The 26,840-nt window shown below is 40.6% G+C and overlaps 1 protein-coding gene across 2 annotated transcripts in view; it reads left to right on the forward strand.

The window, feature by feature from the left end:
- Window positions 1-26,840, forward strand: part of DAPP1 (dual adaptor of phosphotyrosine and 3-phosphoinositides 1) — a 58,685-nt gene that overhangs the window by 19,398 nt on the left and 12,447 nt on the right. For both annotated transcript variants that reach the window (XM_082462362.1, XM_082462361.1), the window contains exons 2-4: window positions 1,012-1,134; window positions 3,512-3,645; window positions 16,869-16,999. In XM_082462362.1, the coding sequence (XP_082318488.1) occupies window positions 1,012-1,134; window positions 3,512-3,645; window positions 16,869-16,999 (388 nt within the window). The remainder of the gene's footprint in view (window positions 1-1,011; window positions 1,135-3,511; window positions 3,646-16,868; window positions 17,000-26,840) is intronic.

Consider the following 26,840-nt stretch of genomic DNA (forward strand, 5'->3'; position numbering starts at 1 on the left):
CTTAGTTGCTCCTTGGCATGTGGGATCTTCCCAGCCCAGGGCTCGAACCCATGTCCCTTGCATTGGCAGGCAGATTCTTAACCACTGTGCCACCAGGGAAGCCCTGTTTTTTGTTTTTTAAAACACGTACATCAGTTTGAATCTCCTTGGGACTTCCCCAGCTGTGCAGATATTTCTCAGTTTGAAACAATATTGGATGAGGCTTGCATCTCAGTATAAAACATCTGAATTCTTTGTGCTCAACTTCATTTCCCTCATGACAATGGACTCTGGTATGACAGCTCAGTGGTTTTCTACACTGCAAAAGGTGGTACCACACTTTCGAAAGAGAGTGTGAGAGAGACCAAAAGAAAGAGAGAAAATTGCCCAAAACCTATTCTTATGGTTATTTTTGACTTGGATTTTAAAACATCTTTCTGTCTACAAAGTAAAGTGTGTGTTTGTTTGCTAGGACTGCAACGACAAAGTACCACAAAATGAGTGGCTTAAACAGCGGAAAGTGACTATCTCACAGTTCTGGAGGCTAGATGCCCGAAATCAAGGCGTCAGTAGGGTGGGTTCCTTTTGAGGGCTGTGAAGGAGGATCTGCTCCAGCCTGCCCTCCTTGACTTGCAGATGGCCTTCTTCATGTTCACACGGCATTCTCCCTGTGTGCAAGTTCGTCTCCAGAAGTCCCCTTTTCACAAGAGGACACCAGTCCTATTGAATTAGGGCCCACCTTAATAACCTCATTATAACTCACTGAAGACCCTCTCTCCAAATAAGGCCACATTCTGAGGTATTAGGGCTTAGCACTTCAACAGGATACAATTCAACCCATAATACTCTGCGATTAGCCAACTCTCTCCTTTCCCCTTCAGCCTCATCCAGCAATTTCCTTTTCTTGATGTTTTGGCTCAGAGTTTGGTCTCGGGGCTACCAGAGTGGAGAATATTGCTGAGAGGAAAACTCAGTGCAGGAAGAGTCCCCTGTGGTTCACCCTGAGTGAAAGTGCTGCTCTCTCCTCCGCAGGTGGTACCATGGTAACCTCACCCGCCATGCAGCCGAGGCTCTTCTCCTCTCCAATGGATGCGACGGGAGCTACCTTCTGCGAGACAGCAATGAAAGGACCGGGCTGTACTCTCTCTCTGTGAGGTAGGATGCGTGAGAACTCTATAAATTCAGTGGGGTCCCATCTCTTATTTATAGGGGCACTGACTTCATGGTCACACTCAGATTGCCAGAGAACCGAATTCTCTTGATTCCTGCTAGACCAGCAGGTCCGAGGATGACAAGCTCTGAGTGGTGAGCCTGCAAAAAACATTCTTGCCCCTTCCATTGGTGGAGAAAAAAATGTTAGAGCTGAAGGAGATTTTATGAGTTGTTTAATCCAAAACTCTTGCTTGACTGATGAAGAAATTGAAACCTGAAGTGGTAAAGTGTCTTCCACCCAATAAATCAGTGATAGAAACAGCACCAGAATCACATCCCTGAAACCTGGCCCAGTGCCCCTTTCACTGTTCCTTGCTTCCTCTGGAAAATCAGAATGACTTGTGGCTGTGCAATTTTCATAATCACAAACTGAAGCAGGCAGTATGCAACTTTTAGTTTTTTTCTATAAATGGACTGGCCTTTCTTGAATTTCCATTTCCCCTATTAAGAAAGTTAATCTAGTCCCCACCAGGTATGCCCTGCTCAAAACAGTGATCGTCCAGTCCTTTCAGGGCTTCTCTCCCATCCCCTTTCTCCTGGTTGGCCTCCCTTTCAGAGAAGGTGACCTAGTCATGTGATAATCAGGGAGAGTCACTGGTTATCTGTCAGCATCTGTCCCCTTGGCTTCCACTGACATGTAGCAAGTCTTTCTGGGTTCACAGAGAGTTGCCCCTGGGTCAGAATGGTGATGTGAGGACTCCATGTAATTGCCCTCGGCCACCCAGCCAATAACCTCAAACCATTATTGTTTTATTTTATTTACAAATTTTCTAAAAAACATTTTTGGGAAAAATATTCACCAAAAATAGAATTCTGCTTTGGGGGAAACAGGAATTGTGCTTTCTCAAATCAACAGCAAATGTTAAAATTACATTAAAGTGGTTAGATTGTTGAGCCGTTATTGCATGGATCTCCCCCAGATCTCAAACAAATCTGTGGAATTGTTGGCTAAAAGAATGTTAACTTTTCACTTTTCTATGTCTCGCCTGAACAATTAGATCGTAAGCTCCTTACAAAGAGATGACATATATATTACATCTATATACAAAGGTAAAATATAAAATATTAATTTCCATTACAAGCACTTGGAAATGCTTTAAAAAATAATAACCACCAGCAAAAGTAAGAGGAATCACAGACCAGCTCAGGAGAATGATTGTTTTTATTCATTTGGTCATTCGCTTCCTTAATGATAAATATTTCAAAGCATCCGCTCTGTGCCTACCATTTTGATAAGTGCTGTAGAAGATTCAAAGACCTTGACATCAGGAAGTATAGCCTCACAGGGGCCATATCCAAATACCTTAATACAAAGTAGAGCGCTGTAAATGCCGTGAAAGAAAACAAGGTAAGTGCTTGGGTTGTTGAGAAGAGAAAAGGCAAGTAACTCAAGCCAGAAGTAGCAGGTGATATTTGATAGAGTAAGTGGCATTTGAACTGAAACTTGATCGGAAACAAAGTGGAAGAAGTCACAGGTGAAGGGAACTGTACGAGCTAAGGGACAAAGGCGGAAACTCCTAGGAGAATAGTAGGCACGGCTGGACTACAGCAGTTCCCAAGGTGCGGTCCCCAGACCAGTAGCATCGCCCGAGAGCAGGTTAGGAATACAAATCTCAGGCCCCGCCCCAGACCTACTGAATCAGGAATTCAGGAGATAGGGCCCAGAAATCTGGGCCCGGCAGGTGCTTCTGGTTTCTGATGCTTGCTAAAGTTGGAGCATGCCCTGCAAGAAAGGAATGGTGGAAGTGAGGCTAGACAGATAGGATTGGGTCAAATCAAGTATATATATATATACATTTTTTAAAATTTAATTCTCTGCCTTATTCCAAAAATGAAGTGGAGAATGACAATGTAGGAAATCTGATATCTTATTCAGCAGGCAGAGGAATAGGCACGGAAGGCAAAGGGCTGGGCTCACATAACTGATTAAGTGACAGAAGCAGAATTTGGATTGACTCCCAAAGGAGGGCCAGGCACAGAGAAGAATTTGAGGAGGGAGTGACTTGCCATTTCTATCATCTCTCTTCCTGCCCTTCTTAAACTCATGCCCCTTAAGAGGTTAATGTTCAAAGACTCGTTCGGCAAGTCAGAGAATACACAGGGAGCACCGGCTCTTGTCTTTCATTAGAATGAAAAATTGAGAACACGCTCTGTCCGAAGAAACCAGCGCTGTTCTTTAAGTGCCAGGGGTTCCAGTGATTGTGTCATAACTCTCAGCTTTTAGAAGGGTTTAATGGTGATGCTAATGCCCAAGGTTACATTCCCCTTCAAAAAAGATACTCGTTTCTTAAATAACATTAAACATTTTTTTCCCTTTTAGAGCCAAAGACTCTGTCAAACACTTTCACGTTGAATATACTGGATATTCATTTAAATTTGGCTTTAATGAATTCTCATCTTTGAAGGATTTTGTCAAGCATTTTGCAAATCAGCCTTTGATTGGAAGTGAGACAGGTAAGCTATGGACAGATACTTGACCTGTGAGATATCATTTCAGGATGGAGGCGGGACAAAGCGGGTTTCAATTAAATAGTTGTCACTTCTATTGAATTATGTGCATACTATATGCAACTGGATATGTTTAGAAACTTTTTTTCCAATTACAGTGCCATATGCTACATTAAATATATATATATATATTTCAGTATATATATATATATATGTCAGTATGTTAGTATTATTTTTAGGAGAAAACAATGTGCCTTATACAAAATAGGTATTTTTCTCAGAATGTGTTATTTAATGGATTGATTAAAAGCACACATTTCTTTAAAATGACCTATTTGTTTTATAATGATATATACAGTAAACAAAGAAAGAACAAAGGAAAGAACAACTTTTTGATTCCTCAGAAGTTTAGGTATGAGAAGTTTGCATATTGGGGAGACCCAAAAACGATCATTTTGAGCAGTTTTTGAGCATTTTAAAATGAAATGCAATTTCTCAACGATCATTGAATATTAAAAATACTGACCAGAAATTACTCCCCTGGACAATTCCTTAATTTCATCATAAAATTCTGTTTCTCTTGTCTTGGTTTCTGATAAGTTTTTACATGGCACTTAAGTATGGCTGGAAATAGTTTAAAATTTCCTTTCTGGGTGGTTAGAATCAAACCAGAAAATTCAAGTTAAAAAACAAACACACTCTCTTGGTATTTAAATTATCTAACTCATTTGTCTATACTATTTAAATAAGGTAAAAGATTTCCTCTGTATTTGTGACATAGAATCACAATTTTCTATGTCCTAAATGTTGATAATTCTCAGTTAATCAAAAAATTGGACAGTTCCAAGAACCAAGCACAAGAGGAATTCAAGCCTTAATAGCAGAGTCAGTTGCTGTGAATTTGTACACACTCATTTTCATGGTAAACTTGGTTAGTGGGCTTTTTGTTGATCACACTGGGAGAAATGCCACCAGTGCCTCTTCCTTTTCTGCTATTTCTGTGGCCTGAATAGACCCTGATATGACTCACACAGAGTCAAGGAAAGACAAAAAGCACAGTGGAAACCACAAAATAGTTGACTTACTTTATACTGACCATACAAGGTCTTTGATAGATTATTTCAAACCATAAAATTGAAGCAATCATCTTTTTTTTTTCTGGTGGAAATCCTCCTAATCAACCCTGAAAATTACTTTATCATTTAACCAGCAATAATTCTCATAAACAAAGGGCAATTGGCAATGATTTTATTTCCATTGCTACTTTGGCCTTGGCAAGCATTTCAATTTCAAATCCCTTCCCTTCAAACTTATTTCCGACTTGTGTCCCAACCTACACTCACTTTCGTTCAATTCTTGGTCACTGGCAATGGAGAGGAGATGTTGAAGCCAAGGACTCTGTTTTGTCTACTTCAATTTTTGTCCTTCTCTGTGTCTCCCAGGTCCTGGTACAGTGCGTGGTGCTTTGGGTGAGTGAATGAATAAATGAATGAATGATGACTGTGAGTTGCAACTCTTTGTATCCTTCGAAGCCATTACCATTGTTACTTTCCAGCCTCCTCTTCTCTCACCAAGCAAAATCAGCTCCCTTCTTTTAAACTCTCCCTCTAGACTTTATTTTCAGTATCTTTGGTCATTCTCCGTACTCCTTTCCAGACTTTCTCCAAGTTATGAAAAAGTACATATTCTGCCTACTAGCAGGTTTCAAAACCCCCTTTTTTTAAAGTTTTTTTTGTTTTATTTTAAATTCTTTTTAATTGAAGTATAGTTGAAGTACAATACTATATGTTACAGGTGTACAATATAGTGATTCACAATTTTTAAAAATTTTACTCCATTTATAGTCATTATAAAATATTGGCTATATTCCCTGTGCTATAGAATATATCCATGTAGCTTTTTTTAAGCACAATAGTTTGTACCTCTTAACCCCCTACCCCTATACTGTCCCTCTCCTCTTCCCCCTCCCCACTGGTAACCATTAGTTTGTTCTCTATGTCTGTGAGTCTGCTTCTTTTTTATTATATTCACTAGTTTGCTGTATTTTTTAGATTCCACATATAAGTGATATACAGTATTTGTCTTTCTCTGTCTGACTTATTTCACTTAGTATAATGCCCTCCAAATCCATCTGGTTGAGTTTTTCTGGCACTGATCCAATCACTAGGTGAAAGGATCACCTAAGACTGCACCAAAATAAAGGTTCCTCAGTGTTATATTTGGGTCAATATTAAGCTTCCCAGCAAATAGATTAATCTGACTAAAGAAAGTTTGTTATTAATGCAATAGGGATTATAAAGATTTGTAATCCAGACACCTATGGTAGTTTTCTTCAAAGTGGCAGAGGGTGGGTGGTGGTGGTGTGATGAATTGGGAGATTAGGATTCACATATATACACTAATATGTATAAAATGGATGACTAATAAGAACCTAATAAAAAAATGAATAAAATAAAATTCAAAAATTAAAAAAAAAAGCTGAAACTTGCTGTAGCCTTATCATCACTATAATTGTTATTTTATTTATTGCAATAAACTTAGGAAACTGAGATTTTTGCTCTCCATTGCCTCTCCTCTGTTCTATTCATTACCCAGTTTGGAATTTGCTGATATTTAAACCCCTGCTACAGACCCTGGGTGCTGATAGATATGTACTTGACAAACTGGCTTCCAGCTCTTGAGCTAAATCCCAGTAACTCTGAAATATTCCTCTTATCTGTCCCTGCCAGCTGAAGGCAAAGCCACCAAAGCTGGGAACAAGGGGCAAAACCCATGACATATGAGCTTCTGTTATGCCCTCTGGGAGTAATAAGCCTCAGGAAACAAGATAACCTGCTGAAGCTATGATGGCTTTTAAACCCAGATGGTCCTTGGAAGTCACAGAGTCAGCAGTGTGGCCTATGAATAACAGTGAATGGAAACTGGGATTCCATCTTCTAAGAACAGATCTCTTCTTGTTCATTTAAGAATTGGCTCCTGGGGACTTCCCTGGTGGCACAGTGGTTAAGAATCCGCCTGCCAATGCAGGGGACACGGGTTTTACCCTTGGTCCGGGAAGATCCCACACGCCGCAGAGCAACTAAGCCCTTGCACCACAACTACTGAGCCTGCGCTCTAGAGCCCGTGAGCCACAACTACTGAAGCCCCTGCACATACAGCTTGTGCTCCGCAATAAAAGAAGCCACCGCGATGAGAAGCCGGCACGCAGCAATGAAGACCCAACGCAGCCAAAAAGAAAGAAAGAATTGGCTCCTGAAGAAAAGGGGAACCCTCCTACACTGTTGGTGGGAATGTAAACTGGTACAGCCACTATGGAAAACAGTATGGAGGTTCCTTAAAAAACTAAAAATAGAACTACCATATGATCCAGCAGTCCTACTCCTAGGCATATAGCCAGACAAAACTATAATTCAAAAAGATACATGCACCTCTACGTTCATAGAAGCACTAGTCACAACAGCCAAGACATGGAAACAGACTAAATATCCATCAACAGACGAATGGATAAAGAAGATGTGGTACATACATACAATGGAATACTACTCAGACATAAAAAAGAACAAAATAATGCCATTTTGCAGCAACATGGTTGGACCTAGAGATTATCATACTAAGTGAAGTAAGTCAGAAAGAGAAAGACCAATACCATATGATATCACTTATGTGTGGAATCAAAAATATGACACAAATGAACCTATCTATGAAACAGAAACAGACTCATAGACATAGAGAAATGACTTGTGGTTGCCAAGGGGAAGGGAGAGGGATGCACTGGGAGTTTGGGGTTGGTAGATACAAACTATTACATTTAGAATGGGTAAACAACAGGACCTACTGTATAGCACAGGGAACTATATCCAATCTCCTGGGATAAACCATAATGGAAAAGAATATTTTAAAAAAGAGTGTGTATATATATATACATACACATATATATATAACTGAGTCACTTTGCTGTACAGCAGAGATTGGCTCAACACTGTACATCAATTATACGTCAATTAAAAAATAGAATTGGCTCCTGCAAAACTATAATTCAAAAAGATACATGCACCCCTATGTTCATAGCAGCACTATTCACAATATCCAGGACATGGAAACAACCTAAATGTCCATCGACAGATGAATGGATAAATAACTATTATGTATGGGATGGATGGGCAACAAGGTCCTACTGTACAGCACAGGGAACTATATTCAGTGTCCTGTGATGAACCATATGGAAAAGAATATAAAAAAGAATGTATATATATGTATGGCTGAATCACTTTGCTGTGCAGCAAAAATTAACACAGCTTTGTAAATCAACTGTACTTCAATTAAAAATTTTAAAAGAATTGGCTTACAGTGATCAGGAGACCTCCAGGCTGATGATTCCTTCTTCATCATCAGATGAAGTGTAAATTCTTATTAAAATTTTTGTTCGGTTAAGGATCACCAGGGGAAGCATTTGTCTGCACGATGGATGAGACCCTGCCAGGGTTCTGACCTCCAGATCCCCAGAATGGGAAGGACTAGAACTGAGTATTTCAGGCCACTCTGCAGACCAGCCCAGCTCAGGCCAGCCTCGCCCTCCAGGTCCTGGGCAGTGAGTTTATTTAAGAGAGACTTTCTCACACTCATTCACCGGCAGGAATGGCATCACCTTTGAGGGCAACAGGGAAGATGTCCAAATAAACAACAACCGTACACTTCTGCCTTACAATCTTATATCTATTTAATGTCTTCAGTAGAGTGAAACCAGAATTCTTGGTCCTGGGTCATAAGAAAATATTTGCTCTCAGGATAGGTAAAAGTATTAACCTAAAGGGATGAATACTCTTTTAAGATTTCTTTTTCCTATTTTATTCCTATTATTTAAACTCCCAGGATTTCTGCCTCCTAAGCTAAAGAATGAAGATTCTGTAAGCAAGATCTAACCCTCCTGACAACTTTAAGATTCTATTATTATAATTTTCCCTTTCCCTTGTTGTAATCTACATTTAATCTCTCTAATCTCCATTAAAGTTTCCGTTCACTCTAATCTCTCCTTATGAATACCCATAAACTCTCTTAAGATATTTCTCATTCTCAAAACCCAATCATCTCCCAAGTATATCGTAGAGATATATACAATGTACCCACTTGCTTTACTCTCTTCAATGGCCCATTTACCTTCTAACATATTTTTAATTCATTTATTTTTTTAAAACCTTCACACTCATATGTAAGCTCTATGAGAAGAGGGATTTTTGTCAGTTTTTTTTCCCTGTTATGTCCCAGCACCTAAAAGAATAAATGCTAATCATTACCCACAGCATTCTGTGGTGGGTATCCCATTACCAAAGCCCGCGTTGCAGCTTTCATGGCAGCGTCGCAACTAACAAGCTACTGACAATTAAGTTTTACTTCCAAAGTGTATACAGAGCATAATTTGAAAATGATGATTTGCGTCGTATGTATGCTCAGTAATGATCAAATTCAGACCCTGCCTTTCATTTGTAATAGTAAGATGTTATGTAAAACTTCTATTCGTATTTGTACAAGGCTTCTAAATTCAACTCAAATAGATTTGGAAATTTGAGACTTTTTTTAGGATGAATATGTTTGGTCCATTATTAATTTTTACTGTATCCTCTTGTAACTGACTGAGTGTCATCTTGGAAAATGTAGACACCATTTATCTTTACCCTTAAATGTCCAAATAGTATTAAAACAAAATTGCCTTTCCCATTACCTTTTATTTATATTGCAATACTTTTGTACATGAAATTGTCTTGTACAATTTATTATAGGAATTACTGTGTTGTGATTTTAATCACCTAACAACTAGCATGAAAAAAATATGGTATAAGTCAAGTGTGCTGTGTTTGTGCTTACCCTTTATAGTAATTGGTTCTCAATTTTGAAGATCCTATCTGGTTCTTTCTTAAATGTCAAATTTCCACTTCTCTTTTTGTTTTGACATGGGGATTCCCAACCTTTTAATAACTGCTACAGTTATTATATTATTTTGCAATACCAGCCATTTTACCCAGACGGCATTTTAAAATAATTAATTTAAAATTAATTTTAATTTGAGAATTATGTGACACTTCTGAAAATAATTGGTGACAACTTAGAATGTTGCCAAACCACAACCCAGAGTCACTTCTTTAGTTTATGTTTGCCAAAAATATAAATCTTCTTAGTTTGTAGATGAGGTGTGTTTGAAAAAGGAAAAAGCAGGCAAGGAAGAGAATGAAACAAATCTTTGTGGAGTTTTACTAAGTTTGAGGTATGCTACTAGATATTTTCACATATACCAAGTTATTTAATCTTCTGGACCACCCACTATAATGTGTAAAGTGGTCCCATTTTCAGATGAGGAAATAAAAACTCAAAGATTTTAATTTATTTGCCCAAGCTGCACACATAGAAAGCATCCGAGCTGAGACTGGAATCCAGGCTAACTGGTTCTAAAGTGTGTGTGCTTTCCACTCATTTTGCTGTCTCCTGAAACTGGTGTCACAGTGACACTGCAATACGGTATTGCCACATCACAGCATGGCCTTGAACGGATTTGGATGGGAAGAACCCCTGCCACATGATGTAACAGAATGCTTGTAGGATACGGCAGACCTACAATACATGTTTTAGTCCTCAGTCTCTTTAAAACCTTTAATATTTTTGGTATGTGATAGAAAGCCATTGTTCTAAAGAATGAGACTCAATTTGAACTTCTGTCTTCGTGTTTATTGCTGTTCTTAATTTATTTACATAAATTGCCATTGGAGAAATTATACTAGGAAATCATAAAACATAAAAAAGGCTGACTAGGAAATGGCCCCCAAATACTTAGCCCCATCTCATTCATGCCTCTCCAGAAAAGATATAAAATAGCCTACGTAATTACAGTAAAGTAAAATAAAATTTAAAGTTTGAAGAGAAGATGGAGGAAAAGAAAAATGAGAGGCAAAAATAAAATGACATCAGGACTAAAGTATATCAAGTGAATATTGTGCATTTGCAGAAACAGGGTAAACATTTTGTTACTAAGCATCATAATATTTCTTGCCCTTCAATTGGGCCTATGCTTTTAACTAGATTTACAGAATGTTGGATTTGGAAGGGAGCTCAGAGACCATTTCATTCTCCTTTACAAATGAAGAAACTGAGGCCTGGTGAGAAATGTTGAAGCAAAAACTCCCCTCTCCGTTCCTCAAGCTGCCTCTTAAAGAATCCACTTCTTCGAATTTTGATTTATACATGTGATCTCTTGCCCACAATAGCCAAGAACAACATTTCACTTGCCGTAGAGAGTTTCCATGGTGGTCATTATCACCAAGGCTGAGAAAAACGTATGGTATGATGAGTAAATATGTGAACTCGCAGTTCTAACTCCAGCCTTTGCCATGTATCAGCTAACTGTGTGTCCTCGGGCAAGTTATGTGACCTCTCTGAGCTTCAGTTTGATCATCTTATAAAACTGAGCTGATGGTAATAGTTGATATCTTAATGACTTGCTGTGAAGATTGAATGAGATGAGGCATATTTAGAATGATTCTTAGCATGGCATAAATACTTAATTATTATTAGTTATTTAATGAAGCCCTTTTATGGTAATTCATTCCAATAATTATATGTAAGAGCAGTATAGTCTTTGGCATATCATGAAGAGTTGGTTTAGGGACAATTGGATTAGTGTTTATCAAATCTTTGTGATGTCCTCTTCAAATTTTAAGCCAGTTCCATAGTGCATTCATCTGAAAGGTATAATCAAGTACTCAAAAAAAAGTGACCTGATTTGACTTGGTTGTTTAACAGTACTTCTTTTTCTCTGGCTAACTGGTCTGCTTTTCCTACTTCAGTATATTTCTCTTTTCCTACCTCAGTATATTTCTCTTCTCTTAATATTTTTAATATTAAAACCAATATTAAAACCCCTTCATCTATAAATGAATGTGGTTTTACTAGCCCCCTTTTATGATGAGTTCAAGTTTATTTGCAGAAAAGGTAGCAAAGAAGAAAAGAGAAAGATCTTAAATATTCTTATAAACCCCCTTAGAAAGTCACTTCCCAATGGTGGGAGGAGATGGAGGAACCCACCATGCATACGCCAGATGGAAAGTTTGTTTTCTGAACCTGAGGGCAATAGTAAAACATGGATGGATATAATCTTACTTTAATTTAATTCATAATTAACAAATACGTATTGAGTGCCAGCTATGAGCTGGGCATTGCTGGCCACTGATAACACAGTGATGAAACAGGTATCATCATTGCCCTCAAACGTTTTACAGTCTAGGTGGGCAACCTGGCTGAGTGAGTATTGAATACTAGCTTTAGTGCATAAAAGAAATATTCTAAACAAAAGTTTCCTTTTTAGGAGCTATATGTGCCCTGCCCTACTCTCTATTTTAGATATCAAACCAATGCCTAAGGCTTGAGACTGTCCTTACTCTTTTTCTGAATTCCTGCTGGGATACAAGATAAGGAGTCCTTCAATGCAATCTCATAGTATTACACTCTGAGTAGGTGTCCTGTAAGTTGCAGTTCAGCCAAAGCAAATTTAAATACCTGCCTCGATCCTGCTCTGATCACTTCAAAAATATACCTCCACCAAGCATTTCTGATACCAGGTTTCATGTCAAAGGCAGGAAACAGCAGTCTCCTCCTTCATGCAGTTCAGAAACTGAAGTGAAACTTACAGAGAGTTCCAACCTGTGGTTGCAGATCTGTGTCTCTTCTCCCTCTACCAACCCTTGTCTCCTGTTGCCTTTTATCTGAATCTTCAAACCAAGTCCTGGGGTTAATTTTGTCTGAATATCACTAACCCAGAGCTCTCTCTTATGGAGCCAACGTGCTGTCTTGAACCTTGGGTGGAACTTATATAATGAGTCTGTGGTGGCAACATTAGATAAGTTTCCTTTGACTGCAAATGATAGAAAGTAACCCTGGCTAACTGAATTTAAAAAAAAAAAAAGGAAAAGAAAAAGAAGGATACAGGGAGAAAAGTGGAATTTTTTGGAAAGATATTCGTATATCAGCTCAGAATTTAAGGGCAAGCTAAACCACGAGAGACAGTAAGTAATCAGCCCAGCGACCATGGCAACTCTGTAGCTTTCAGCAAATTGAAATGCCTGCCTTCCTCCTGCTCTGATCATCTCAAAAACGTACCTCCACTGAGCGTTTCTGAAACCAGCTTTCATGTCAAAGGCAGGAAACAAGTCTTCTTCATGAACTCAGAAACTGAAGTTAGTGGACCTTTTTTCCAGAGAAGTGACAAAGCAGATCCCTGGATTGGTCCAATGAGTGTGTCCAGGTTAGGTGTTTGTGGAGGAGGGCCAGGGTCTTTGGGGTCTACTTCTGTGTAAGGGGATGGGACGATCTCTACAAAAGGGGAAATCATTGTAAGCCTAGCAGCCATGCCAAGAAGTCCATATATTGGCCCTTCCTTGGGCAGAATAGTTGGCTAAGGAGACCTGTTTCTCAAGAGGCCATATTTTTATCAGTGGAAGTTATTTTATTCATTTATTTATTTATTTTTGGCTGCGCCATGTGGCATGCAAAACTTCCCCGCCCTGGGATCGAGCCCATGCCCCCTGCATTGGAAGCGCAGAGTCTCAACAACTGGACCACCAGGGAAGTCCTGGAAGTTATCATTTTATAAGTAGTTTGTCATTTTCTTCATTCCACCATTCAATCTAGCCTCATTCATGGTCTTACTAGTTAATATCTATCTATGGTCAATTCTGCTTTCCTGGTTGACTCAATATCATTTACCTTAGCTTAGCTATTCATTGGTTAAACTTCAGAGGAAGTTTTCAAGATAGAATTTGGGTCCCCCCAGTGGAGATTTGGAGAGCCGAATTTGGAGTTGTTGTCCTGTCCTGTCCTTGCCCCAGACCAGGGTAATCATGGACCTGGAAGAGCCTGGTTCATCTCAGGCTCTTCCCCGCCTTAAATCTGAATTACTGTGGCATTCATTCATCCATTCACTCATCAAGCCTTCCCTACGTCAGAAACTCTACCAGGAGGTAGGGATACAAAGATAAATTTGGCACCATACCTGCTCTGAAGGGACTCACAGGGCTTGGAAATGCACGTGTTGGAAAGGCAATGGCTTTACAGTACCAAGTGGTTACGGCACTGCAGGCTCAGGCAGCAACCCTGGCCCAGAGGTCCTTACAATGCAGCACAATGGGCCCCTATGGCTATGCTTACCTCCCAGAAACTGATACCGTGGTAAGGAGGATAATGACCCCCCCCAAAAGCATTCCCATCCGTCCCCAGAAATGTGAATGTTACATTACATGGCAAGAGGGAATTAAGTTTGCTGATAGAATTAAGGCTACTAATTAGCTGACTTTGAGATGGGGAGATTATCCTGGATAATCAGGAGCAACCACTGTAATCACAAGGGTCCTTATAAGATGGAGGTAGAAGAGGGAGAACTGGAGAGATGGCAGTATCAGAAGGACTTGACCCGCTGTTGCTGGCTTTAAAGATGGAGGAATGGGGCCACCAGTCAAGGAATGCAGGCAGCCTCCAGAAGCTAGAAAAGGCAAGGGAATGGATTGTCCCCTAGAGCCTCCAAAAGGAAAGCAGCCCTGCCGATACTTTCACTTTAGTGAGACCCATTTCAGACTTCTGACCTCCAGAACTGTAGGATGATAAATTTGAGTTATTTTAAGTCACTACGCTTGTGACGATTTGTTACAGCTGCAGTAGGAAACCTGTATAGGTAGGCATATACCTGGGGTATGCTTGGTTCTGTGCAAAAGGACAGAGGATTGACCAGGTGCATCTTTCTAGGGCATCATTTAAAATATTATTTTCATATTAAGCATATGGAATAGGATGATAATTTAGCATCAGCTTTGAAGATGAAGCACAAGATTTCACATTTTTTTTCTTATTTGTGAGCTGCTTTGAGCCCTGAGCTCCGGTCCCCCTCTCCTCCATTGTCAGATGAAGTGTTTAAGAGGCACCTGTTTGTCTTAGCGCTATGTCATTAGTGCCTACTAAACTACTGCCATTTTTATTCTTAGCACATCGTTACACTGAGGTCTTTCTTAACTTATTTTAAAATCCACATTCCCAAAGATGCCACTCATTGGAATTTCAGTCAAGGATTTAAAAATGCTCTATATCAAAGCATAACAACATCGAACATTGTTATAATCCTTTCACAAACACTTCTCTATTTGGTGCTTAAAACAGCTTCATGAAGAAAGCGTAATTATGCTCACTTGTCAGAGGAAGAAACAGAAGTTTGTGATAGAATGTCCAAAGTTAACAGGTGCTGAGTGGCCATGGTGTCTCTTTCCATGATGCCTGCGTGGCTGCCAGGAGGTGTTTCTCTGGGGTAGGTCACTTAGAAGCCAGCCCCAAATTCACCAAGCATCTGCCATGTCACAGCTGCATCCACAGTGCCCCTGAGCCTGCATAACGGCTGCTCTTGATTTAGGTGTTGCTGCTTTCATTATGACTGTAAACCTGTAACTGGCCCCTTGTCCTGATATGACTGGATCTGTTCTCATGAAAGAATCACACGGACAAAAGGGAGCACAGACAATGTGCCTGAGCAGTACTGGAGCTTCTGATAACTGCAAACGCCATTTTCCACTGTGTTCCCAGGGTTCCTGAGGTGAATTGGGTACAGAGAGAGCAGGAGGGTATTGTTTTGGGGCCAAGATTAGAGCCCTCTGTTGGCTGTTCTCAGTGCTCCTTCTCACTTTACAGCAGGGCACTATCCGGGCCCAGGTATCAGAAGGCACGGTTCTGTTTTTGCAGTCAGTACGTTGTATGTACTCAAGCCTCATAGAAAGGTTTTGCTTTGTTTGTAGGTTTATCATTGTTATTAAGGGTTTTTTAACTGCAGAGGAGGTATTTTCCTTTCCTCCTTGTCTCTTTCTTACTGCAATTCAAGGTCTATACTTTCTATGAGCTTTCTGTCACCCTGTCAAAGAAGGCTTCCCTGACCTGATATAAATACCACCCTCCCCAACCCCTCTCTTTTCGCTCTCTGTTCCTTTACATTGCTCTGTTAGGGTTTTTATAACGATTCTCTCACTTGACATATTCTTTTTTTCAAAATTTTTTCTGTCTCCCCTGCCATGAGAGCAGACGCTACATCTCCTTTGTCTGTTGCTGCATCTCCAGGGCCTAGACAAGTGCCTGGCACTTAGTAGAGCTCAGTAAATATTTGTTGAATGAATTACTGAATTCTTTGCATCTCCCCCAGTCTGGTACAATCTTGGGCCTGCCGTATAAAAGACCTGAATAAAATTAAAAAGGCAAGAAGCCATAGCAAAGGGGAGAAAACCCTTAACTTAGTCTTTTTGTAGTCAGTTTCCAGTTTCTGACTGACTGATTGACTAGGGAAAGGGAAGGATGCAGAAGGGGGAAATGTCAATGTTGAGCTGAAAGCGCTCAGCCCTCTGAATGACTTGCCCAAGCCCCCAATGCCTGGCCCCTGGGGGGACCCTTTTTCTGCCAGGACCCCCCTCCTCCAGATGGAAGTGAAGGTAATCACACAGGAGCCCCAGCCTATTCACTTCATGTTCACTTAAGAAAAGCAAAGACTTCATTTCCTCCAGCTGTTAATTTATTTTCTCCCAACCTGGTAGGAGATACTACGGAAAATGCTACGAGCTCATATTTTTCAGGTCCACTGATTTGTTGCAAGTTGTTCTGAAACTAGTGAGAAGTAGGGCAATGCAATAAATCCTCCTATACCCGGAGTATTTGATTAGTTTTGTTTGCATGGCTTTTGTAAAGCCCACTTGGAAAACCTCCAGTTACAGCTTTAAGGTCTAGAACGGTGTTGCCTCCCCTAGGAAAGAGTTTCTGAAGCATTCCACAGAAAGGCTTTTCTTATGCATGACCTTTTTGTCTCTGTGGTACTTTTTCTACCCTGCCACCAGTGACATCTCTCCTAAAAAGCACAGTTACCACATAGGCTCCCAGCATGCTTGGTTCACGTGACCGACATTGGTCTCATCACCCCGTTCAGTTAAATGACTATGTTCGTTGCTAGCTCTGTCCCAGCACGAGGAGGCCAGATATCGTCTCATCCCGCTTTGTATCTCCAGCAACTGGCTTAAGTGACTGGCATGTAGTTCGTACTCGATACAGGTTGAGAAAATGAGTAAGTGAATCCATGAAAAAACAAGAGACTTTACAATTCAACCACAGTTATCCAGTTGTTAGCATTTGGACCTTATTTCTGGGGATTCTACTTATGTTTTTTTGTCTTCATTCAGGCACTCTGATTGTTCTGAAACATCCCTATCCAAGAAAAGTGGAGGAACCATCCATTTATGAATCTGTCCGGGTTCACACAGCAATGCAGACAGGAAGAACAGAAAACGACCTCGTGCCCACTGCCCCTTCTGTAAGTGGCCGTCCATCTACCCACGGGGCTCACTGTCTAAAAGCGGTAACAGTTACACACTTTTAAAAATATATTTGTTCACATAAAAATTCTAACTTGGTATATAAAAGCTGGAAAGGAACATAAGGTTCAAAGCCTATGACTCAGTTCATCCGGTCCAGGGTAAATTGTATAAAATTACAATGCGATAGTGATAGGATTTTTTTTTTTAACATCATTATTGGAGTATAACTGCTTTACAATGGTGTGTTAGTTTCTGCTGTATAACAAAGTGAATCAGCTATATGTATACATATATCCCCATATCTCCTCCCTCTTGTGTCTCCCTCCCATCCTCCCTATCCCACCCCTCTAGGTGGTCACAAAGCACCAAACTGATCTCCCTGTGCTATGCAGCTGCTTCCCACTAGCTATTCTACATTTGGTAGTATATATAAGTCCATGCCACTCTCTCACTTCATCCCAGCTTACCCTTCCCCCTCCCCGTGCCCTCAAGACCGTTCTCTACCTCTGGGTCTTTATTCCTGTCCTGCCCCTAGGTTCTTCATAACCACTTTTTTTTTTTTTAGACTCCATATATATGTGTTAGCATACGGTATTTGTTTTTCTCTTTCTGACTTACTTTACTCTGTATGACAGACTCTAGGTCCATCTACCTCACTACAAATAACTCAATTTTGTTTCTTTTTTATGGCTGAGTAATATTCCATTGTATATATGTGCCACATCTTCTTTATCCATTCATCTGTCAATGGACACATAGGTTGCTTCCATGTCCCGACTAATGTAAATAGAGCTGCAATGAACATTGTGGTACATGACTCTTTTTCAATTATGGTTTTCTCAGGGTATATGCCCAGTACTGGGATTGCTGGGTCGTATGGTAGTTCTCTTTTTAGTTTTCTAAGGAACCTCCATACTGTTCTCCATAGTGGCTGTATCAATTTACATTCCCACCAACAGTGCAAGAGTGTTCCCTTTTCTCCACACCCTCTCCAGCATTTATTGTTTGTAGACTTTTTGATGATGGCCATTCTGAACGGTGTGAGATGATACCTCGTTGTAGTTTTGATTTGCATTTCTCTAATGATTACTGATGCTGAGCATCCTTTCATGTGTTTGTTGGCAATCTGTATATCTTCTTTGGAGAAATGTCTGTTTAGATCTTCTGCCCATTTTTGGGTTGGGTAGTTATTTTTTTGATATTGAGCTGCATGAGCTGTTTGTAAATTTTGGAGATTAATCCTTTGTCAGTTGCTTCATTTGCAAATATTTTCTCCCATTCTGAGTGTTGTCTTTTCATCTTGTTTATGGTTTCCTTTGCTGTGCAAAAGCTTTTAAGTTTCATTAGGTCCCATTTGTTAATTTTTTTCAATTTCCATTTCTCTAGGAGGTGGGTCATAAAGGATCTGGCTATGATTTATGTCATAGAGTGTTCTGCCTATGTTTTCCTCTAAGAGTTTGATAGTGTCTGGCCTTACATTTAGGTCTTTAATCCATTTTGACTTTATTTTTGTGTATGGTGTTAAGGAGGGTTCTAATTTCATTCTTTTACATGTAGCTGTCCAGTTTTCCCAGCACCACTTATTGAAGAGGCTGTCTTTTCTCCACTGTATATTCTTGCCTCCTTTATCAACGATAAGGTGACCATATGTGCGTGGGTTTATCTCTGGGCTTTCTCTCCTGTTCCATTGATCTATATTTCTGTTTTTTGTGCCAGTACCAAACTGTCTTGATTACTGTAGCTTTGTAGTATAGTCTGAAGTCAGGGAGCCTGATTCCTGCAGCTCCGTTTTTCTTTCTCAGGGTTGCTTTGGCTATTCAGGGTTTTTTGTGTTTCCATACAAATTATGAAATTTTTTGTTCTACTTCTGTGAAAAATGCCATTTGTAGTTTGACAGGGATTGCATTGAATCTGCAGATTGCTTTGGGTAGTATAGTCATTTTCACAATGTTGATTCTTCCAATCCAAGAACATGGTATATCTCCCCATCTGTTTGTATCATCTTTAATTTCTTTCAACAGCATCATAGTTTTCTGCATACATGTCTTTTGTCTCCTTAGGTAGGTTTATTCCTAGATATTTTATTCTTTTTGTTGCAATGGTAAATGGGACCGTTTCCTTAATTTCTCTTTCAGATATTTCATCATTAGTGTATAGGAATGCAAGAGATTTCTGTGCATTCATTTTGTATCCTGCTACTTCACCGAATTCATTGATTAGCTCTAGTAGTCTTCTGGTGGCGTCTTTAGGATTCTTTATATATAGTATCATGTCATCTGAAAACAGTGACAGCTTTATTTCTTTTCCAATTTGGATTCCTTTTATTTCTTTTTCTTCTCTGATTGCTGTGGCTAACACTTCCAAAACTATGTTGAATAATAGTGGTGAGAGTGGGCAACCTTGTCTTGTTCCTGATCTTAGTGGAAATGGTTTCAATTTTTCACCATTGAGGACGATGTTGGCTGTGGGTTTGTCATATATGGCCTTTATTATGTTGAGGTAAGTGCCCTCTGTGCCTACTTTCTGGAGGGTTTTTATCATAAATGGGTGTTGAATTTTGTCGAAAGCTTTTTCTGCATCTATTGAGATGATCATATGGTTTTATCCTTCAATTTGTTAATATGGTGTATCACATTGATTGATTTGTGTATATTGAAGAATCCTTGCATTCCTGGGATAAACCCCACTTGATCATGGTGTATGATCCTTTTAATGTGCTGTTGGATTCTGTTTGCTAGTATTTTGTTGAGGATTTTTGCATCTATGTTCATCAGTGATATTGGCCTGTAGTTTTCTTTCTTTGTGGCATCTTTGTTTGGTTTTGGTATCAGGGTGATGGTGGCCTCATAGAATGAGTTTGGGAGTGTTCCTCCCTCTGCTATATTTTGGAAGAGTTTGAGAAGGATAGGTGTTAGCTCTTTTCTAAATGTTTGATAGAATTCGCCAGTGAAGCCATCTGGTTGTGGGCTTTTGTTTGTTGGAAGATTTTTAATCACAGTCTCAATTTCAGTGCTTGTGATTGGTTTGTTCATATTTGCTATTTCTTCCTGGTTCAGGCTTGGAAGGTTGTGCTTTTCTAAGAATTTGTCCATTTCTTCCAGGTTGTCCATTTTATTGGCATATAGTTGCTTGCAGTAATCTGTCATGATCCTTTGTATTTCTGCAGTGTCAGTTGTTACTTCTCCTTTTTCATTTCTAATTCTGTTTATTTGACTCTTCTCCCTTTTTTTCTTGATGAGTCTGGCTAGTGGTTTATCAATTTTGTTTATCTTCTCAAAGAACCAGCTTTTAGTTTTATTGATCTTTGCTGTTGTTTCCTTCATTTCTTTTTCATTTATTTCTGATCTGATCTTTATGATTTCTTTCCTTCTGCTAACTTTGGGGTTTTTTTGTTCTTCTTTCTCTAATTGCTTTAGGTGTAAGGTTAGGTTATTTATTTGAGATGTTTCTTGTTTCTTGAGGTAGGATTGTATTGCTATAAACTTCCCTCTTAGAACTGCTTTTGCTGCATCCCATAGGTTTTGGGTCGTCGTGTTTTCATTGTCATTTGTTTCTAGGTATTTTTTGATTTCCTCTTTGATTTCTTCAGTGATCTCTTGGTTATTAAGTAGTGCACTGTTTAGCCTCCATGTGTTTGTATTTTTTTACAGATTTTTTTCCTGTTATTGATATCTAGTCTCATAGCATTGTGGTTGGCAAAGATACTTCATACGATTTCAATTTTCTTAAATTTACCAAGGCTTGATTTGTGACCCAATATATGATGTACCCGGGAGAATGTTCCATGAGCACTTGAGAAGAAAGTGTATTCTGTTGTTTTTGGATGAAATGTCCTATAAATATCAATTAAGTCCATCTTGTCTAATGTTTCATTTAAAGCTTTTGTTTCCTTATTTATTTTCATTTTGGATGATCTGTCCATTGGCAAAAGTGTGGTGTTAAAGTCCCTACTATGATTGTGTTACTGTCGATATCCCCTCTTATGGCTGTTAACATTTGCCTTAAGTACTGACGTGCTCCTATGTTGGGTGCATAAATATTTACAATTGCTGTATCTTCTTCTTGGATTGATCCCTTGATCGTTATGTAGTGTCTTTCCTTGTCTCTTGTAATAGTCTTTATTTTAAAGTCTATTTTGTGTGATATGAGAATTGCTACTCCAGCTTTCTTTTGATTTCCATTTGCATGGAATATCTTTTTCCATGCCCTCACTTTCAGTCTGTATGTGTCCCTAGGTCTGAAGTGGGTCTCTTGTAGACAGCATATATACGAGTCTTGTTTTTGTATCCATTCAGCCAGTCTATGTCTTTTGGTGGGAGCATTTAATCCATTTACATTTAAGGTAATTATCAATATGTATGTCTCTATTACCATTTTCTTAATTGTTTTGGGTTTGTTATTGTAGGTCCTTTCCTTCTCTTGTGTTTCCTGCCTGGAGAAGTTCCTTTAGCATTTGTTGTAAAGCTGGTTTGGTGGTGCTGAATTCTCTTAGCTTTTGCTTGTCTGTAAAGGTTTTAATTTCTCTGTCAAATCTGAAAGAGATCCTTGCTGGGTAGTGTAATCTTGGTTGTAGGTTTTTCCCTTTCATCCCTTCAAATATGTCCTGCCACTCCCTTCTGGCTTGCAGAGTTTCTGCTGAAAGATCAGCTGTTAACTTTATGGGGATTCCCTTGTACGTTATTTGCTGTTTTTCCTTTGCTGCTTTTAATATTTTTTCTTTGTATTTAATTTTTGATAGTTTGACTAATATGTATGTTGGCATATTTCTCCTTGGATTTATCCTGTATGGGACTCTGCACTTTCTAGCCTTGACTGACGATTTCCTTCCCCATATTAGGGAAGTTTTCAACTATAATCTCTTCAAATATTTTCTCATTCCCTTTATTTTTCTCTTCTTCTTCTGGGACCCCTATAATTCGAATGTTGGTGCATTTAATGTTGTCCCAGAGGTCTCTGAGACTGTCCTCAATTCTTTTCATTCTTTTTTCTTTATTCTTCTCTGCAGTAGTTATTTCCACTATTTTATCTTCCAGGTCACTTATCCGTTCTTCTGCCTCAGTTATTCTGCTATTGAGTCCTTCCTGAGAATTTTTAATCTCATTTATTGTGTTGTTCATCATTGTTTGTTTGCTCTTTAGTTCTTCTAGGTCCTTGTTAAACGTTTCTCATATTTTCTCCATTCTATTTCCATGATTTTGTATCATCTTTACTATCATTACTCTGAATTCTTTTTTCAGGTAGACTGCCTATTTCCTCTTCATTTGTTTGGTTTGGTGGGTTTTTATCTTGCTCCTTCATCTGCTGTGTGTTTCTCTGTCTTCTCATTTTGCTTAAGTTACTGTGTTTGGCGTGTCCTTTTTGCAGGCTGCAGGTTCGTAGTTCCTGTTGTTTTTGGTGTCTGCCCCCAGTGGCTAATGTTGGTTCAGTGGGTTGTGTAGGCTTCCTGGTGGAGGGGACTGGTGTCTGTGTTCTGGTGGATGAGGCTGGATCTTGTCTTTCTGGTTGGCAGGTCCGTGTCCAGTGGTGTGTTTTGGGGTGTCTGTGATGTTTTTATGATTTTAGCCAGCCTCTCTGCTAATGGTTTGGATTGTGATCCTGTCTTGCTAGTTGTTTGGCATAGGGTGTCCAGCACTGTAGCTTGCTGGTTGTTGAGTGGAGCTGGGTCTTAGCATTGAGATGGAGGTCTCTGGGAGAGCTTTTGCCATTTGATATTACATGGAGCTGGGAGGTCTATGGTGGACCAATGTCCTGAACTCTGCTCTCCCACCTCAGAGGCACAGGCCTGACACCTGGCCGGAGCCCCAAGACCCTGTCAGTCACACGGCTCAGAAGAAAAGGGGGGGGGGAGAGAAAGAAAGAAAAAAGTAAAATAAAATACAGTTATTAAAATAAAAAATAAAAAATAATTATTAAAGTAAAAAAGAAAAAAAAAGAAAGAGAGAAGAGAGCAACCAAACAAGAAAACAAATTCACCAATGATAACAAGTGCTAAGAACTATACTAAAAACAAAAAAAAAAAGAACAAAAAAACCAGACAGACAGAACTCTAGAACAAATGGTAAAAGCAAAGCTATACAGACAAAATCACACACAGGAGCATACACATACACACTCACAAAAAGAGAAAAAAGGAAAAAATACATATATATCCTTGCTCCCAAAGTCCCCCGCCTCAATTTGGGATGATTCGTTGTCTATTCAGGTATTCCACAGATGCAGGCACATCAAGTTGATTGTGGAGATTTAATCCGCTGCTCCTGAGGCTGCTGGAAGAAATTTCCCTTTCTCTTCTTTGTTTGCACAGCTCCTGGGGTTCAGCTTTGCATCTGGACCCGCCTCTGCATGTAGGTCGCCTGAGGGCGTCTGTTCCCGCTCACACCGGATGGGGTTAAAGGAGCAGCTGCTTCGCAGGCTCTGGCTCACTCAGGCGGGGGGGAGGGAGCGGTACGGAGGAGGCGGGGCGAGCCTGCGGCGTCAGAGGCGTCGTGACGTTGCATCAGCCTGAGGCGCGCCGTGCGCCTCCCGGGGAAGCTGTCCCTGGATCACGGGACCCTGGCAGTGGCGCGCTGCACAGGCTCCTGGGAGGGGTGGTGTGGAGAGTGACCTGTGCTCGCACACAGGCTTCTTGGTGGCGGCAGCAGCAGCCTTAGCGTCTCACGCCCGTCTCTGGGGTCCGCGCTGACAGCCGCGGCTCGGGCCCTTCTCTGGAGCTCGTTTAGGCGGCGCTCTGACTCCCCTCTCCTCGCGCACCAGGAAACAAAGAGGTAAGAAAAAGTCTCTTGCCTCTTCGGCAGCTGCAGACCTTTTCCCGGACTCCCTCCCGGCTAGCTGTGGCGCACTAACCCCTTCAGGCCGTGTTCACGCCACCAATCCCAGTCCTCTCCCTGCGATCCGACCGAAGCCCGAGCCTCAGCTCCCAGCCCCGCCCGACCCGGCGGGGGAGCAGACAAGCCTCTCGGGCTGGTGAGTGCTGGTCGGCACCGCTCCTCCGTGCGGGAATCTCTCCGCTCTGCCCTCCGCACCCCTGTGGCTGCGCTCTCCTCCGCGGCTCCGAAGCTTCCCCACTCCGCCACCCACAGTCTCCACCCGCGAAGGGGCTTCCTAGTGTGTGGAAACCTTTCCTCCTTCACGGCTCCCTCCCAGTGGCACAGGTCCCGTCCCTATTCTTTGTCTCTGTTATTTCTTTTTTCTTTTGCCCTACCCAGGTACGTGGGGATTTTCTTGCCTTGTGGGAGGTCTGAGGTCTTCTGCCAGCGTTCAGTGGGTGTTCTGTAGGAGTTGTTCCACATGTAGATGTATTTCTGATGTATCTGTGGGGAGGAAGGTGATCTCCACATCTTACCTTTCCGCTGTCTTGAAGGTCTCCCTTCAGTGATAGGATTTTAAAGACTTCAGAAATGGCACTTAAATCCCGGCCTTACTTCACCAAAGAAGTTCGTGGTAGAATGGGCGAGAGGTTTATGGTCACACAGTTGGCTAAACTGTTATTCTACAAATTTCTTAAATTAAGAATAGAAAAATCTTCTTTTACATTTCAACTTTCTATGGAAGAAAAAGATTCTCCACCTTGGCCATAATCTCTCAGGATGTTATTTTTTCCTGGCCTTTTTTTCCTTCACTGAATGAAGGGTACAGACAGAAGACACTTGCATTTCTTTGCAGCGTGTGAGCCACTGTTCAGTTTCAGTGTAACTGGGGCTTTCATTGTTCTCCTCAGTCCGTTTACGTTTGTTCTGGGAGCTGGGACCCTGCAAAGATTCTTCTCCAGCACCTTTCCCTTCATCGTGCGCAGCGCTCCCCTATTCTTTCCCTCTTCCTCGTTGGCTACATGCTCTGGTATAAGACATCTGGATGTGTGCCGATGATAAAGAGGACAACACCCAAAAGAAATTTCAAAAATTAGTTCTAGACAGCAACCATTATGCTTGAAGATGTTCAGTTACACATTATGTTAAAACATGCTTGACTTTTTTGTCTTTGCGGTACTTTCTCTACCCCGCCACCAGAGACATCTCTCCTAAGAAGTAGATTTACCACGTGACCTCCCTGCTTAACATCCTTCGGTGGTGCCCACTGTCTTCATCCGCCTGGAACCTGCTCACTTCTCTGGCCTGACCTCATGCTCCTCCTACACTCACGCTATGGACCCCACCTCTCTCCACAACTGTGCTCCTCCTCCCCTCCCTGCATCAGAAATGCTGCCAACACCACTACTGTCCCCTCATCCTTAGAGACTTGCATCCGGGATCAGCCTCTTCCAGGAAGCCTTCTTGGACTCCTCTTAGCTTCCTCTAAAATGCCCCTCCTCTGTGCACCCTCGGCTCACGTTTATCCTGGAATCATCATACTGGGGGCTGACTACCCGCACGGTGTCTGCCCTCTCCAGGAGCCTGACACTTCCCAGGACAGGAATCATAGCCTGTCTTCATAGCTTTATAGCCTAGCCAGGTTCACGACATATTACATTGTTACTATGCTACATCTACTCAAAAATAAAAATTCTGGAATTTGGTTGAGAAAGATGTTTTAGCTTTGTTACAGTAAGAAGGGCAAGTATAAGACCTCAGAACTAGAGAAATTTAGGAAAGCAAGACAATAACTAGTCCCAAGTCAAAACAGACCAAAGAACACATTAAGGTCTACCCTCTAACCAATCCTTTGTTTTCCAGTCGACGGGACTCTTCCTAACCTTCCTCTTTACGATCCTTACCCCACCACCGATCACTTTAACAGCGTTTTCATTTGTACTCTCAGTTAAACTTACATTCTCATCTGTTACCTTCCCCTAAAGATCTCCACTCAAGGTCAATCGAACCATACCTTACTACGTGCAACATTTTTCAACAGTAAAATGCAGATAAGACCTAATTTGTGGAGTTGGTGTAAGCATGAGACACAGCATACTTAGGTAGATACAGCCCTCTTGAGATCAAATTCTGTAAGCCTTATTGCTTACCTTTTTGCTCGCTCCAGGTATCAGATCGATTCACCTGCCCAAGTATTCAAATATGAATATATACAAAAGGTTCTGTATAATGGAGTTTTTAAAACAGTGATGAGTGGATAGTTGAAAATGTCTGCACTCACACTGTATAATGAGAGGTCCATGACATTTATTGTGTATTGATATAGACAGAAAACTATAAAGGTTTTCTAGTGGATTCTGCAGTGTCACACTATTCCTCACTAAGAAATGATTGATAACTGAACCAGCCCGCTGGGGAACCAGTTCTGTTCTGATTAGAAGCTCTTGTCCCTTGCTGAGCGCAAGAGTTCACAGCCTTGATTGATTACTCCCATGCACATATGATACTGCACCTCCACCCCAACCTGAGAGCTCTGAGGGCTTCTAGACATCTGCCTTCTCCTTTGGGGATGGGGTTCTTGCACAAGCTCTGGCAGTGGAGGAAGAGGACTAAGTGCTATTTACAGGAAAAAGAACTTGCTTGAAGTGAAAATGAAAATAGGTGTCTTATTGCCCAGAAATGTAGATGTTTCTGCAAAACTGTTTACCATCCTTTGGCAACTGCATTTGGGGAAATTACAATTTATATATTTTATACACAACATAGGATCGGGCTTCTGAGATAGGGTGAAATTTAACTGATTCATTTATTTAACAAACTTTTTAAAAAGTGCCTACAATGCACCCAGGACTGTTTTAAGCACTGGAGAGTTGGGAATAAATTAGGCAAAGGTTCTGCCCTCACTGAGCTCACACTGTAGTAGGGGGACCATAGACAATCACCAATGGAATATTATAAACCCAGATACTAATAGGTCATAAAAAGAAAAAGTCGGATAAGTGGAGGAGAGGGAAGCAAGGGAGGCCTCTAG

This window comes from Balaenoptera physalus (genome assembly GCF_965194825.1).
Source record: "Balaenoptera physalus genome assembly, chromosome: 5".
Lineage (NCBI taxonomy): Eukaryota > Metazoa > Chordata > Mammalia > Artiodactyla > Balaenopteridae > Balaenoptera > Balaenoptera physalus.